General features: G+C 38.9%; 1 protein-coding gene across 5 annotated transcripts in view; it reads left to right on the top strand.

Annotated features, from left to right (window-relative positions):
- Positions 1 to 13,075, top strand: part of LOC121453456 (transcription elongation regulator 1-like) — a 49,514-nt gene that overhangs the window by 3,122 nt on the left and 33,317 nt on the right. For all 5 annotated transcript variants that reach the window (XM_041660254.1, XM_041660253.1, XM_041660252.1 and 2 more), the window contains exons 2-5: positions 3,306 to 3,531; positions 6,073 to 6,225; positions 7,098 to 7,509; positions 10,771 to 11,013. In XM_041660254.1, coding sequence (XP_041516188.1) covers positions 3,306 to 3,531; positions 6,073 to 6,225; positions 7,098 to 7,509; positions 10,771 to 11,013 — 1,034 coding nt within the window. The remainder of the gene's footprint in view (positions 1 to 3,305; positions 3,532 to 6,072; positions 6,226 to 7,097; positions 7,510 to 10,770; positions 11,014 to 13,075) is intronic.

The raw sequence follows: 13,075 nt of genomic DNA, 5'->3' as shown, positions 1-13,075 counted from the left end.
CATCAGAAAATAGTAACCTTAGGCTATTGCAGCAGGAAATTAGTGGCAGCTTTTAAACAGAAATCTGGGAAATTAACTAAGTACCTTATTTATATAGGTGAAGCTCTGAGACATTGGGAGTAATTGAAAGTGCTAATACAATTTTCTGTATGTTGGCTGGTACCTTAAATTGTTTCACAGGGTCATCTCATTGAGCAGAACTGTGGGGTAGCTTTCATTTGCAGTCTTCATTCATTTCTGCGGTAGGAAATTCAGACTTGGAAATTAATGTAACTTGCCTGATGAACAGAGCGGGTATGGCTTCGTGGTCCTAGAGGTTCAATGCTTTTTTTTTTTTCCCAAGCCAAGGTTTCTCTGTAGCTTTGGCTGTTCTGGAACTAGCTCTTGTAGACCAGGCTGTCCTTGAAGTCAGAGACCTGCCTGCCTCTGCCTCCCTGAGTGCTGGGATTAAAGGCTCCCACCACCACCGCCTGGCTTAAAGCTTGACTTTAAGTTAGGGTAGGAGATATGAATTCCAAAGAAAAATACTGTAGGTTTTTTGAAAAAGGAAAAGTTCACCAAAAGAATATTTGATATTAAGGTACATTCTTTTTTGTTTGTTTTTTTTTTTTTTGTTGAGACAAGAGTTTCTCTGTGTAACAGTCCTGGCTGTCCTGCAACTTGCTTTGTAGATGTACACCAGGCTGCCTTCACACTCCCCAGAGATCCTCCTGTCTCTGCCTCCTGAGTGCTGGGATTAAAGGTGTGCACCATCAAATAGAAAAACCAACCCCCACTCCAAAGAAAGAATATTATTGTTAATCTAGTTTTTTGGGTATGGAAATTTAGATTGTGTGTAATGTACAAACTTAGTTTAGCTACCTAGAAGATCTGAGTAGGTGCTGTAATTGACTTTGGCAAGTTGAAGTTTTATAAATAGGTTTTTTTTAAAAAAAATTATTTATTTAGAGATAAGGGTCTTGGGTTGCCTAGATTGTACTCAAATTTATGATCTATTGTCGTCCTCCCCCCCAAGATCTCACTATGTAGTTTGTTTGTCCGTCTGTCCTTCCTTTTTTTTTTTTTTTTTTTTTTTGGCAAGGTTTCTCTATGTAGCCCTGGCTGTCCTGGAACTTGCTCTGTAGACCAGGTTCGTCTGAACTTGCAAAGATTCTCCTGCCTCCCAAGTGCTGGGATTAAAGACCTGCATCGTTATGCCTGATCTGCCTCTGTCTTTGAATAGCTAGGATTGCAGGCAATAACCACCATGTCTGGCAGTAATAAAAATAATTATTGTAGGTTCTGTGTCTCATCCTTGTATGGTAGCTTTTGTATAGTATCACTAAAGTATTCATTGGTTCGTATGAGTAGGATTTTTTGTTTTTGTTTTGTTTTTCTCTGTATCCCTGGCTGTCCTGGAATTCACTGTTTAACAGACTAGCTTCAAACTCATAGAGATCTGCCTACCTCTGTCTCCCAAGTGCTTGAACTTAAAGGTGTGCACCACTATGTCTGGCCATATGAGTATTTTTTTAATTACTTATTTTTATTTCATGTGCTCCGGTCTTTTGCCTGCTCGTATGTCTGTGAGGATGTTGTTGAATCCTTTAGAACTGGAGTTGAAGAGAGTGGTGAGCTGCCATGTGGGTGCAGGAATTAAACCTCTCAGAGCAACCAGTGTTCTTATCTGCTGAGCCATCTCTCGACCCCTCATATGAGGATTCAATGGGCCATACTGTGTCTAGCCCTGGCAGTGCTGGGGAAATGAGGGAGCAGACTCCCCTGAGAGGGTTTATAGGACATTGACATTTTAATTCTTGCTTGGCCACTGAGCCAGCGGTGAGGCCTCGGCCACAGGTACGGCATTTCACTTCTGTGTGCCCTAGTCCTTACCATAGAATGGGGATAATGGCAGTGTTCACCTCATGTTCTCATACAAGTGTTACTAAACCAGCAGTATTTGAAGAGCATAGCATACTCCTTGGCACCTTGGCACCACTTCTAGGGATTTTTTTTTTGATCACTCGAGGCAAAGGTAAATAATAGTACTGTGGGGTTTGTTTTTTTTTTTAATATTTATTTATTTATTATGTATACAGTGTTCTATCTGTGTGTATGCCTGCAGGCCAGAAGAGGGCACCAGATGCCATTACAGATGGTTGTGAGCCACCATGTGGTTGCTGGGAATTGAACTCAGGACCTTTGGAAGAGCAGGCAATGCTCTTAACCTCTGAGCCATCTCTCCAGCCCCTTTTTTTTTTTTTTTTTTTTTTTTTTTTTTTGAGGCAGGGTTTCACTGTGTTGTTAGCCCTGGCTATTCTGGATCTCACTATGTAGAACAATCTGGCCTGCAATTCAAAGAGATCCGTCTGCTTTTGCCTCTCGAGCTGGGATTAAAGGCGTGCACCACCACCACCTAGCTATTTATTTATTAGTTATTTACTCAAATGCCGTGGAGAGACTACACTGAGATATTTGGCCATAGCTTGTGGTGGAGGGTGCAGTGAAGGGAAAGTGCACAATATTTGAAGTGTCTTAAGCTACTTCTACTCTCTTCCAATAAAAAGAAAATTCTCGCTACAAATATTTTTTGTGTGTGCCTTGATGTCAGGACACTTGCAGGAGGAATTCGTTATCCTATCATGTAGATCCCAGGGATCAAACTCAGGTGGTCAGGCTTGGCAGCAAGTACCTTTACCTGCTGAGCATCTCACCAGCGCTCCATCCTGCCTTAAAAACTTTAATCTCAGCACTCAGGAAGCAGAGGCCATTCCAGTGTAGGTAGTGAGTTAGTTCTAGGACAGCTAGAGCCATGTAGAGACCATGTTTCAAAAAAAAGAAACAATTTAAAAAAGCCGGGCAGCGGTGCTGCACATCTTTAACCCTTTAATTCTACCTTGCGGATCTGGGGAATCAAACTTAGGGCACCAGGCTCGGCAGTAAGTGCCTTTACCTGTTGAGTCTTTTCACTGCCCAAAACATTATATATTTATTATTAGATTGAAGTTGTATACTCTTGGTTGGAATATGTGGGGTGTTCCTCTCAGTCATATCCTTAGACAACGTTAATAATGATAATTTGGTATTGCTTAATTTTCTGATTTGCTTTTCAGTCCACCTTATGACTATATGTACTGTTGTGGGAAGATATTTTAAAATCATCTAAATTTCCTTCCTCATCTTCATTCACATCTCATTTTACCACGCAGTTGCAGAATAATGGCTTTTCAACTATTGCTTGCACTTGAGCCCTTGAAAAATTGCTCTAGTTTAGTATTAACTACTTTTGTAGTTTTGAGAAACTCTTTCACTGTTCTTCCATACAGGATGGCTCAACAGCAGGCCTTGAGGTTCCGAGGCCCAGCTCCCCCACCAAATGCAGTGATGCGAGGCCCGCCACCTCTCATGAGACCTCCTCCTCCTTTCGGCATGATGAGAGGCCCTCCACCACCACCCAGACCCCCCTTTGGACGGCCTCCTTTTGATCCTAATATGCCACCAATGCCTCCCCCAGGAGGAATACCTCCACCCATGGGCCCACCACACCTCCAGGTAAAGAATATACAGATTGCCATTTCTTGGTTGGCATCAGAATCAATTTTATATATAGATTTTGTCTTAAACTTGATTCTATTTGTTTTTGTTAAAAGATTCTTCTTTATGTGTATGAGTTTTGCCTACATGTATGTATATGTACGGAGGCCAGAAGCGTGTATCTGATACCCTGAATCTGGAGTTAAAGACAGTTGGAAGCCACTGTGTGGGTGCTGGAAACCAAGCCATCTTTCCAGCACCTAAAGATTTTATTTCATTTTTTAAATGTTTTAATTTTTTGAATGTTTTATATTTTAGTGGGGGGGTAGGGGGTGGGAGTGGGTATCCAATGCCTTCTGATGCTGCGAACCACTGGACATGGGTACTGGAGACCACGCTTAGCTTCCCTAGAAGAGGAGCAAACATACCTAACTATTGACTCGGTTTCTGTTTTTTTATTTTTTGGAGACAGATTCTCTATAGCTCAGGCTGGCCTTGAATTTACTGTTGATTTTCCTGCCTTAGCTCTTAAATATAGGTGTGAGAGATCTCATCTAACAAAAATTCAAGTTTTCAACTTGAACTGTAGAACTATAGAAAATGACACTTAAGGAGACGTGAAGTTATTAATACGGGAGGTTAGCAGGGAGTTTGTTGGGTGGTGACAGAAGACCATTAACACACCTGCCTTGACGACTAGTTTATGTTTATCCTCAGTAACTGGGTTCTCTTCTGTAACCTGTCTGCTGTGTGAGAAGACTTTGACATCTTAGTGTACTGACTGGAGGATGCTTCTCTTTCATGGCTTATGTTGCTAGCAAGTATATAATAGATGTAGATGTATAAATATAATATTGAGTAATTGTCCACTTCTCGAAATGATCCTGAGGTAGAATTTGGAGAATGATAGTAGATTTAGATTTCAGTTTTTTTCTTTCTTTTTTTCCCTCGTGATGTACAAAGAGGTGTTTATTTTTCTTCCTTTTTTCCCTTTCTTTCTCTCTCTCTCTCTCTTTTTTTTTTTTGAATTTGATGGGGACTTGCTGTTTAGCATAGGCTGGATTGGACTTGAATTTACTGTGTATCCAAGACTGGCCTCTGGGTGCTGGAATTGTTGACATGCACCACCATATAAAATATGCTAAACTCATTTAATTGGAGGCTTATCTATAAGTGATGTGGCATTATATTTACTTGAAGTTACAAAAATCCAGTTTTCTAAGTAGTGACTATAAATTTACTATATATACATTTGATCTAGTGCAGTTGATTTAAAACTATTAGTTGAATATTATTACAATATGTAGTCAGTAAGTGTGCTCCTCTAGTAGTGGAGTGACATGTCTTAAATGCTGTGATGCTGCTTTTGGTCTTGATGGATAATTGTTTTGCTTTACATTAAATCCGCTGAATTATTTGTTGCTTAGGGTTCATGGGACATTAGGGTAGATCTTTTATAAATGGAGTCTGTTGGTCTGTGTATGGAACAGAAACAAGTGGGGTAGAGGGTACTTTCAGGAAAGTGGGACTCAGTTCCTTGTCCAACTTAAGTTGGTTTTGGTAATTGAATTTTTATATTACATTCAAATTATAGACAACATCTTTTTATCCTTGTTCAAAATGGCAGTCCCAATATTCATTTTATTTTTACTTCTGAAACTGATGATGTAAACTTAGTTGATCAAAGAGTACTTTATTATGCTAAAGTTACCAAGCCCCTAGGTATCAGAAGAAGCAGCAACTTCTCTTGCTTCAGATGCAGCTTTGTGAAATCTTGTTAGTAGTCACTGATGACAGTGGAGGAATTTCCAGGTTCTATGGACTCTGTTATTTCTAAGGTTTCCACTAAAGAGTAGGATGAGAGGCTCATGCAGGGGTGAGTTCAATTCCCAGTGCCAACACCAGACCAGAATAAAAGAAGCCTGAAGATAGAGTGGACAATTGTTTTCTGTATTTGTGACACTCACTGACATTTAAAATTAGTTTTATTACTATTATAGGAAAAATAGGATAGGAAAATACCTATATAACTACATTTTTCTTGAAGTAAATAATGAAGGGTTATTGCTGTGTGATTTTGTAAAATAATGTTTGTTAGTAGCTACTGTGAATGAGTTTAGGTCATTGATAAGCTTAGTATTTAAACATAGGGACTTGGGATATAGTTCAGGAGTAGAACAATTGCCTTGCATGTACAAGGCCCTGGGGTTCAACTCCTACCACCACAAAAACAAAACATGGAAAAAAAATTCCCAGAACATTCTAAAAAGTCAACTTTTTTTCTTTTAAAGCAATCCAGTGTATGAAAAATGCAATGAAATAAAAAGAACAAAAAGCTTACCATGGTGGTATAACCTAGAATTAGCACCTGTCAATATTTTGACATTCTTGTTACTAATCATTTTTATTAAAGATTAATCATTTTTCTTATGCAGTAGCCAAATGTATTTGAGCAGACAACTGTTTGCTTTTATAGTTCTTTGCTTATGTGTAGAGGTATAATTTAATAATAATAACCTGGAGTTTATAAGTGACCATATTGTTCTTGTGTATTCACAGAGACCACCTTTTATGCCTCCACCCATGGGAGCCATGCCTCCTCCTCCAGGTATGATGTTCCCACCAGGAATGCCTCCTGGGACTGCTCCTGGTGCCCCAGCACTGCCTCCCACTGAGGAGATATGGGTAGAAAACAAAACTCCAGATGGGAAGGTAAATTACAAAACATATTCAGCTTGTTATTTCTATGGTGCCAAAGTAGGGAAAATTTGATAGATTGAGATTGTAGTACTTCTGTTCGTTAAAAATGAGCCTCCAGCAGGGGTTAGGCTATAACTCCAGAAGAACTGGCTGCATTAGATTTTGCTGGAGTTATAAGGTTGCATGGAGGCTTGTATTTTAAATGATGTACCACAGATTCTCTAGACTATCTTTAGGCATGGGAATCATTAGCAGAGCTTAGCGTGTAGTTGAACTGTAGTAGCTGAGACTACGGTGAAAGAATACAAAACTAACAGAGAAGGTGTCTGAGGTAAAATGTGACCTAAGGGAAATGTACCTCAGCTTACCACAGTCCTCTTAAGGAATGAAACCATGTGTGCTTCATTTTCTTCAGAGGAGAGTGGTGGCCACACATAAGAAGTTTTTCTAGCAGCATGCTTACCTGAGCCTAGAGGTTTTCTGTGGGGTTTTTATTAGAGGTTGGTCATACAGTACCATTAGTCTGGCATTTCCTAAAATTCCAGACTCCCAGAAGGAAAAGAGACTTTCAGCATGGCTGCATCATTTGCATACACAGTTTAGGCACAGTGCATAGCAACATCAAGTCCAGTTCTGAACATAACTAGTCAACGGCCAATATTGTCAGCAAGGCTTTCCTCTATTTGTAGTCTCAGGCCTTCTTTGTTAACTTCCTTTGCAAAATACTACATTAGCTTTCCTTTCTATTTCATAGACACATAGACTCATATGAGTATTTTGTAACCTTATCTAAAGTTACTTTAAAAATCTTTTAAGACAAAATATAGTAATGTTATTTGTAATATCAGATATTGTGATTATCACTTTTCCCCGTTCCTTTGCAGGTTTATTACTACAATGCTCGGACACGTGAATCTGCGTGGACCAAGCCAGATGGAGTAAAGGTTATTCAGCAATCAGAACTGACACCTATGCTTGCAGCCCAAGCGCAGGTTCAAGCCCAGGCCCAGGCCCAGGCCCAGGCCCAAGCCCAAGCCCAAGCCCAGGCCCAAGCTCAGGCCCAGGCCCAGGCCCAGGCCCAGGCCCAGGCCCAGGCCCAGGCTCAGGCCCAGGCACAAGCTCAAGCCCAGGCCCAGGCGCAAGTACAAGCACAAGTGCAAGCGCAGGCAGTAGGCGCCCCCACCCCTACAACCAGTAGCCCAGCTCCTGCAGTGTCTACTTCAACACCATCGTCCACCCCATCCTCTACGACAGCTACCACAACAACTGCTACTTCAGTTGCACAGACAGTATCAAGTGAGTACTGTCCTGATGGGGGTTTGTATTTAGGGTGTAAAACCAAATAAGTACTGTATTCTGAAAAGGTAATTTCTGGCATTACCTTTGATGGTACTTAAAATGTTTGACATTAAAATTTCTGAGTTAGAGAAAACCAGGCATTTGAGTAGACATACTCTTACTTGCCCAAGTGTAGTTCTTGAAGTTAAACTGTAAAAGTGTAGCTATTTTAATTGACTAACACTAGTGACTAAGGAATTACAAAATTGTGTTCGACCTTATTTTATAGAGTTTTTAATTGAGACTTGAACAAAGGTCAACAAATGAGGACTGATGTGGTTTATGGGATTGGCAGGGAAGTTCTGAGGCAGGACAGTTTATATTGGTCAATAGACTGCGTGAGAGCAAGCCCAGGGGATGGATAGTTTTAAAAAAATCAGACATGTTCTGGAATGTTCTTTAGGTGCTAGGTCTGGGTGAAACTGAAGTGAGAAGGCTGTTAGGAATTTTACTTTTTTAGAGATGGTGGGCCCTGAGTAAGTTATTTGTAAATGCAGGGGAAACAGTGAGAAGGAAAAAATTTTCAAGTATATAGTTACATCCCAAGACTTAGAACTTTAAAAAATAAAAATAAAAACAAGAATGTATACATACCACATATAAGGGCTGAAGAGGAATTTTTTTTTTTTTAAACAACTATTTTGTATGTTGGTGGTCTCACTCTGGAAACAGACTGGGCCAGAACTCTTGAAATAATCTTGGCATGATCATTGTTACTGCATTGCACTGACTAGATTTCCTTATACGGGATATTCCTATTGTTTTACTGTCTGGACAATAGATGAGAAAAACAAGCCACACATTATACTTGGTAGCTTCAGAAGCTTGGGAATCAGTAGTGTAAAAAATTACTGAAATATACAATCATAATGGATTCAAATTTGAGTATACCTTATTGATTGAGGAAGTAAGGTATGTGTATAGGCATATATGGAACCCAGGGCCTTATGCATACTAGACAAGTACTCTACTGCTTAGCAATGAATCCTGCCTGGAGACAGTTTTTTAGACATTATTTAGTATTTTTAGACAAACTGGGGAAAATGTATGAAACAGGAAAACATAGATGTTTTATAAGTATAAGATGTAAATGGAAGGAAAGTTGTGCTGCCTAACTACGTTGTGATTTTTAGCTTATGGTTTTTATGCTTGAGTGTTAAGGCAGAAACCTGCCAGTGATTTATGGAGTTCATGGTGATAATGGGAGCAGGGTTTTAGAGGCAATATAACTCTCTATGGAGCCTCCTGTTGCTTAAGGTCTCTCTGATGGCTTGGGAAGGATGGTCCTTCTTTTGCTTTAAGGAGTGTGGTTATGTAGGTATTTTAGTTGTCCTGTGTATGCTCCTTTTTCTGAGTGCTCCAACCTTTGCTGCTGTAATTGTCCTGAAAGGACCTTTATTCTCAACATAAGATAACAAAGTCAGTGCTCTCTTCGCTGCTAGAGTACCAGTTTTTATGTTGTGTGTGTGTGAGTTTTCTGGTGCTGTGGTTTTAGTCTAACTATTTCTCCACCTTCTCTACATGGTCACTTGTCATGTTAGAATCCCACCCTGGGTTAAAAAGCATGGGTTGAGATGTAGCGCATTGGTAGTTATTTGAGCACATGGAACTCATAGGAACTTATTGATTGCCTTTCTCCCAGGTTTCCCTTTGACTACCCTGCTGTGGAAAGATGAGTGCATACTATTGCCATCTCCTTGATTGTAATCTTTTCTGCTTGAACTTTTATGTCCCTATAAACTCATTTTTCTGGCATTGGTGCTTTGGAACATAATTTTAGTAATATGAATACAAGTAATACTTTAAAATTAGTTCTGTAAGCTAGAGTATAGATCTGTGGGTACATGGGACTAAACATTAAAATGATTTATTTTACTTGAAGTTGAGCAAAGCTCAGTTTTTGAAAGTTTATGGAAACTGATCATAAAGTCAATTTCTCAGAGAAATTGGGAAGAAAATAAATAGACATTATACTGGTCTACAGTTGTTGACTGTATGGGACTGGGCAAATGTTGCATGTACTTTGTATTTTTCACACTGTTATAAATTATATTAATATCATACTGTACCCTAAGGCTAGGTCTATGCTAGACCAACAATTCATTCCTGGGCCCCTGAAGATACTTGTTTGGCCCTGCTGTCTATTTAGCCAAGGTGAGTTCCTCATTAACAAGTATGAAATTACTCACATCTTCTAAGCCTAAGTGAGTTTTTCATTTTTAGAAGCAAGAAGGTGATAATGGACAGATTTTTGTTGTCAGATGGACAGTACAGTTGGGTGGTTTGTATCCAGCTCTGCTTTTATTTAGAATTGAAGTTGCTTAAAGATTGGAAAAGCACTGTTACTAATTTGGTAAGTTTATTCTTAGTCTAATATAGATAGAGTTTGATACTTTCCCTTTCTTTAAAAAATGACTGAAATCTAGTGAACTATCACAGTGGATTTTATTTGGAATTAGGTAAGTTATAAATAAATACTATGTTTTAGTGAATGAGGTAAAACCTTAGAAATGTGAACTATAGACCTTTTTGATCATTTCTACTTTAAATGTAAATTCAAGAGATGAAGTGTTTTATTTTAAATATTTTACAATTCACCTGGATATACTGTAGATAGGAAATATGTAAAATATTTTCTTAAATTTTGAAATAATTAAAGAAGGCGTGAGATGTTTTCTGTCTATTCATTCATAGCTAGAGTTTAATTGTTTGCACATTCTTGTTCCTCTGTTCTTACTTGCTTAGATAGTTCCAGTAATGTAATTGATTTCCCTTCTTCTCTTCTTCCTGTGTTAATTCATCACATGAACTCTTTGTTTACATTTATGAAATTATGCTAATAGTGTGAGAAGACACAGTTATACGCAGTGGTGTCCATTTTCCAACTCCATTTTGTCTGCATAAGTGTTCCCCTACCCAGCAAAGAAGTACAGACTTTGTGATCCTTCCTTACTCAAGGCTGGTGTCTTAGGAGTCGAGTGTCACCTGCGTTTTCTGAACACTTCTGTTGCTCTGTCCTCTTTGCCTTCACTCCTGCTTCTTTTACTACTTGCTTAAATTTCATTTTGCTGACTATTTTCAAGCTTCTGGAAGATGGGTTTTGTGAAACATTTCTGCAGTGTATGGGATAATGGGCCTTTAAATGCTGCATGAATGAGTGATAGGTGAATACAGTAAAAAGGTTCCCGAAGGAGTGATATGTGTTTTCTCTTTTATCAGCACCAACAACACAGGACCAGACTCCAAGTTCTGCTGTCTCAGTTGCCACGCCTACAGTTAGTGTATCAACTCCTGCTCCTACAGCCACACCTGTGCAAACTGTACCCCAGCCGCACCCCCAGACGTTACCTCCTGCTGTTCCTCATTCAGTACCTCAGCCAGCAGCAGCAATACCTGCTTTTCCACCAGTAATGGTTCCTCCATTTCGTGTTCCCCTTCCTGGCATGCCAATTCCACTTCCAGGTAAACAACAGATTGCGGTTGCTTTTCTAGCTGTTTTCACATTGTCAGTCTGTTCTCATGTGTCTGTTACATTTGAATTTTGCCTTGAATCTCACCTGTTTGAAACGTTTTTGAAAGATTCATGGCTAACTGCGATATTTTTTTCCTAAGTTTTGGTAAATGTCTTTTTTGTTGTTGTTGTTTACATATCTTAAAATTTAGAGTCACATTTAAAACTACACTTATTTTGGATAATAGCCTCAGTGAAAGAAATGATTTTTTTGTTTCTAAATGTGTTCTAAATGTAATTTTTAAAGGGATTGAGTCTATAAAGCTGATGAGTTACAAGCTATAACTGCTAGCACAGGTTGAATAATGTACACAGTATATTGTTCTAACACATGCATTCAGTCTTAAGTTTTAAACCATTTTAGGAGGTAGGTACACAGACAAGTTAAATTACTTGGCCAGTGTCACCTAGCTAAGTGATAGGGTTAGATATCGATCTGGTACCCTCCGGATCCAGGTACCAAGCTCTTAATAATTATGTTGTTCTGGGAAGAAAATGTGAGTCAGTTAAGTGTGAACAGATCGGGGTAAGACAAATCAGAAGGTTTCTGTGCAACATTTATAATATGTATTAGTTAAAAGTTTGTTATGGCAAATTTGTGTGTGTTGTTGTGATATGAAATTATGAAGATTAGAGAAGGAATTAAAAGACTTGTGGGTAAGTTTTCTGTCAGGGATTGCATAATAGTGTTGGGCATTCTGATTTGAGTGAGTTTGCTGTTGTCAAATGCCTGGATTTCATCCTTGATCCATGATTTATTCCTTATGTGCTGTAGTTGAAAATAGTGATACCTGTAGACAAGTTCACAAGGCTAGTTTGGTGAGGGTGAAGAGAACCCGGCTTCTGTCTCTTAAGTTTGACACTTTTCATGAGATTACTGCCATTTTAGTCTATCAGGTTCTGTGTAAAAATAGAGATGTGCTGCAACTCCATTTAAATAGTAAACATTTGCAAGAACCAAAAATTTAAGAATTGATTTTTTTATTCTAATAAAAATCTTTTAAACATTGTTGATGTACTAAAAAATATTCTATATGTGAAGGTGACAAAACTCTAGTTATTTAAAAATAAGAAAAACAGAAGTTGTTCAGTACTAAGGATTGCTTTTTTTCTCTTGAGTTAAATTTAAGAGAAGCTGAGTACTTTGTTCTACTGCTGCTTACTACTATTATTGTTATTATTTATTTATTTATTTTTGGAGACAGGGTTTCTCTGTGTAGACATGGCAGTCTTGGAACTCTCTCTGTAGCTCAAGCGGGCCTCGATCTCATAAAAATCTGCTTGCTGAGTGTTGGGATTAAAGGTGTGTGCCAGCTCCCAAGCAGCATCTTATTTTTGTAGGGAAGTGGCAAATGGGGTGTAGTTTGATACTTGTCAAAAGTTCATTGTTTTTAAAAAAAATTATTATTGAGAGATATAGTGTCTTGCCGTGTAGGCCACCCTAGCCTAGTGTTCACTTTTCTAGTTGTAAACCGTGAAATGGTGGTCTCCTTTATGGTTAAGGACAGTGTTGGGGCTAGCTCCAGGTTTGAGTTTGGAAGTACTGAGCTGTTAATTTGCAGGGACAGACTGAGAGGTAGCATGGTGATGCTTTCACACTATTTTGAGAAACCATTGTCTTCTGAAAGGATTCTTTGTTCTAGTGTTCCTACTTGGAGCAGAGAAAAGGTAGAGGGTATACACACACACTAGCAAGATTTGTGTGGAATGTGGAAGTTTGCCAGATTCTTCATTTTCATACTTCACTTTCTAAATTTAGGGTAGGTAGTCATGACCACAAAATCAAGATGATACTTTTGAAGTTTGGAAATAAATGACAATACATGGCAGCCACTAATAACACTTTGTAAGTTAACTGGAAGGAAACTTGGCCTCCCCTGTCTCTGTCTCTCTTTCTTCTTTCCTCTCTGTGTTTGTGCATTGTGGAGTGTTTGTGTGTGTGTGCACACGAGTGCAGTTTTGGGAACTGAACTCAGGGACTTGTGCATGCTAGGCAAGTACTGTACTCCTGAG

Source organism: Microtus oregoni, unplaced genomic scaffold (genome assembly GCF_018167655.1).
Source record: "Microtus oregoni isolate MIOR12 unplaced genomic scaffold, Mior012 000011F_ref0000422, whole genome shotgun sequence".
NCBI lineage: Eukaryota > Metazoa > Chordata > Mammalia > Rodentia > Cricetidae > Microtus > Microtus oregoni.
Note: the sequence above shows the minus strand (reverse complement) of the source record. Positions and strands in the feature narration are given on the sequence as shown.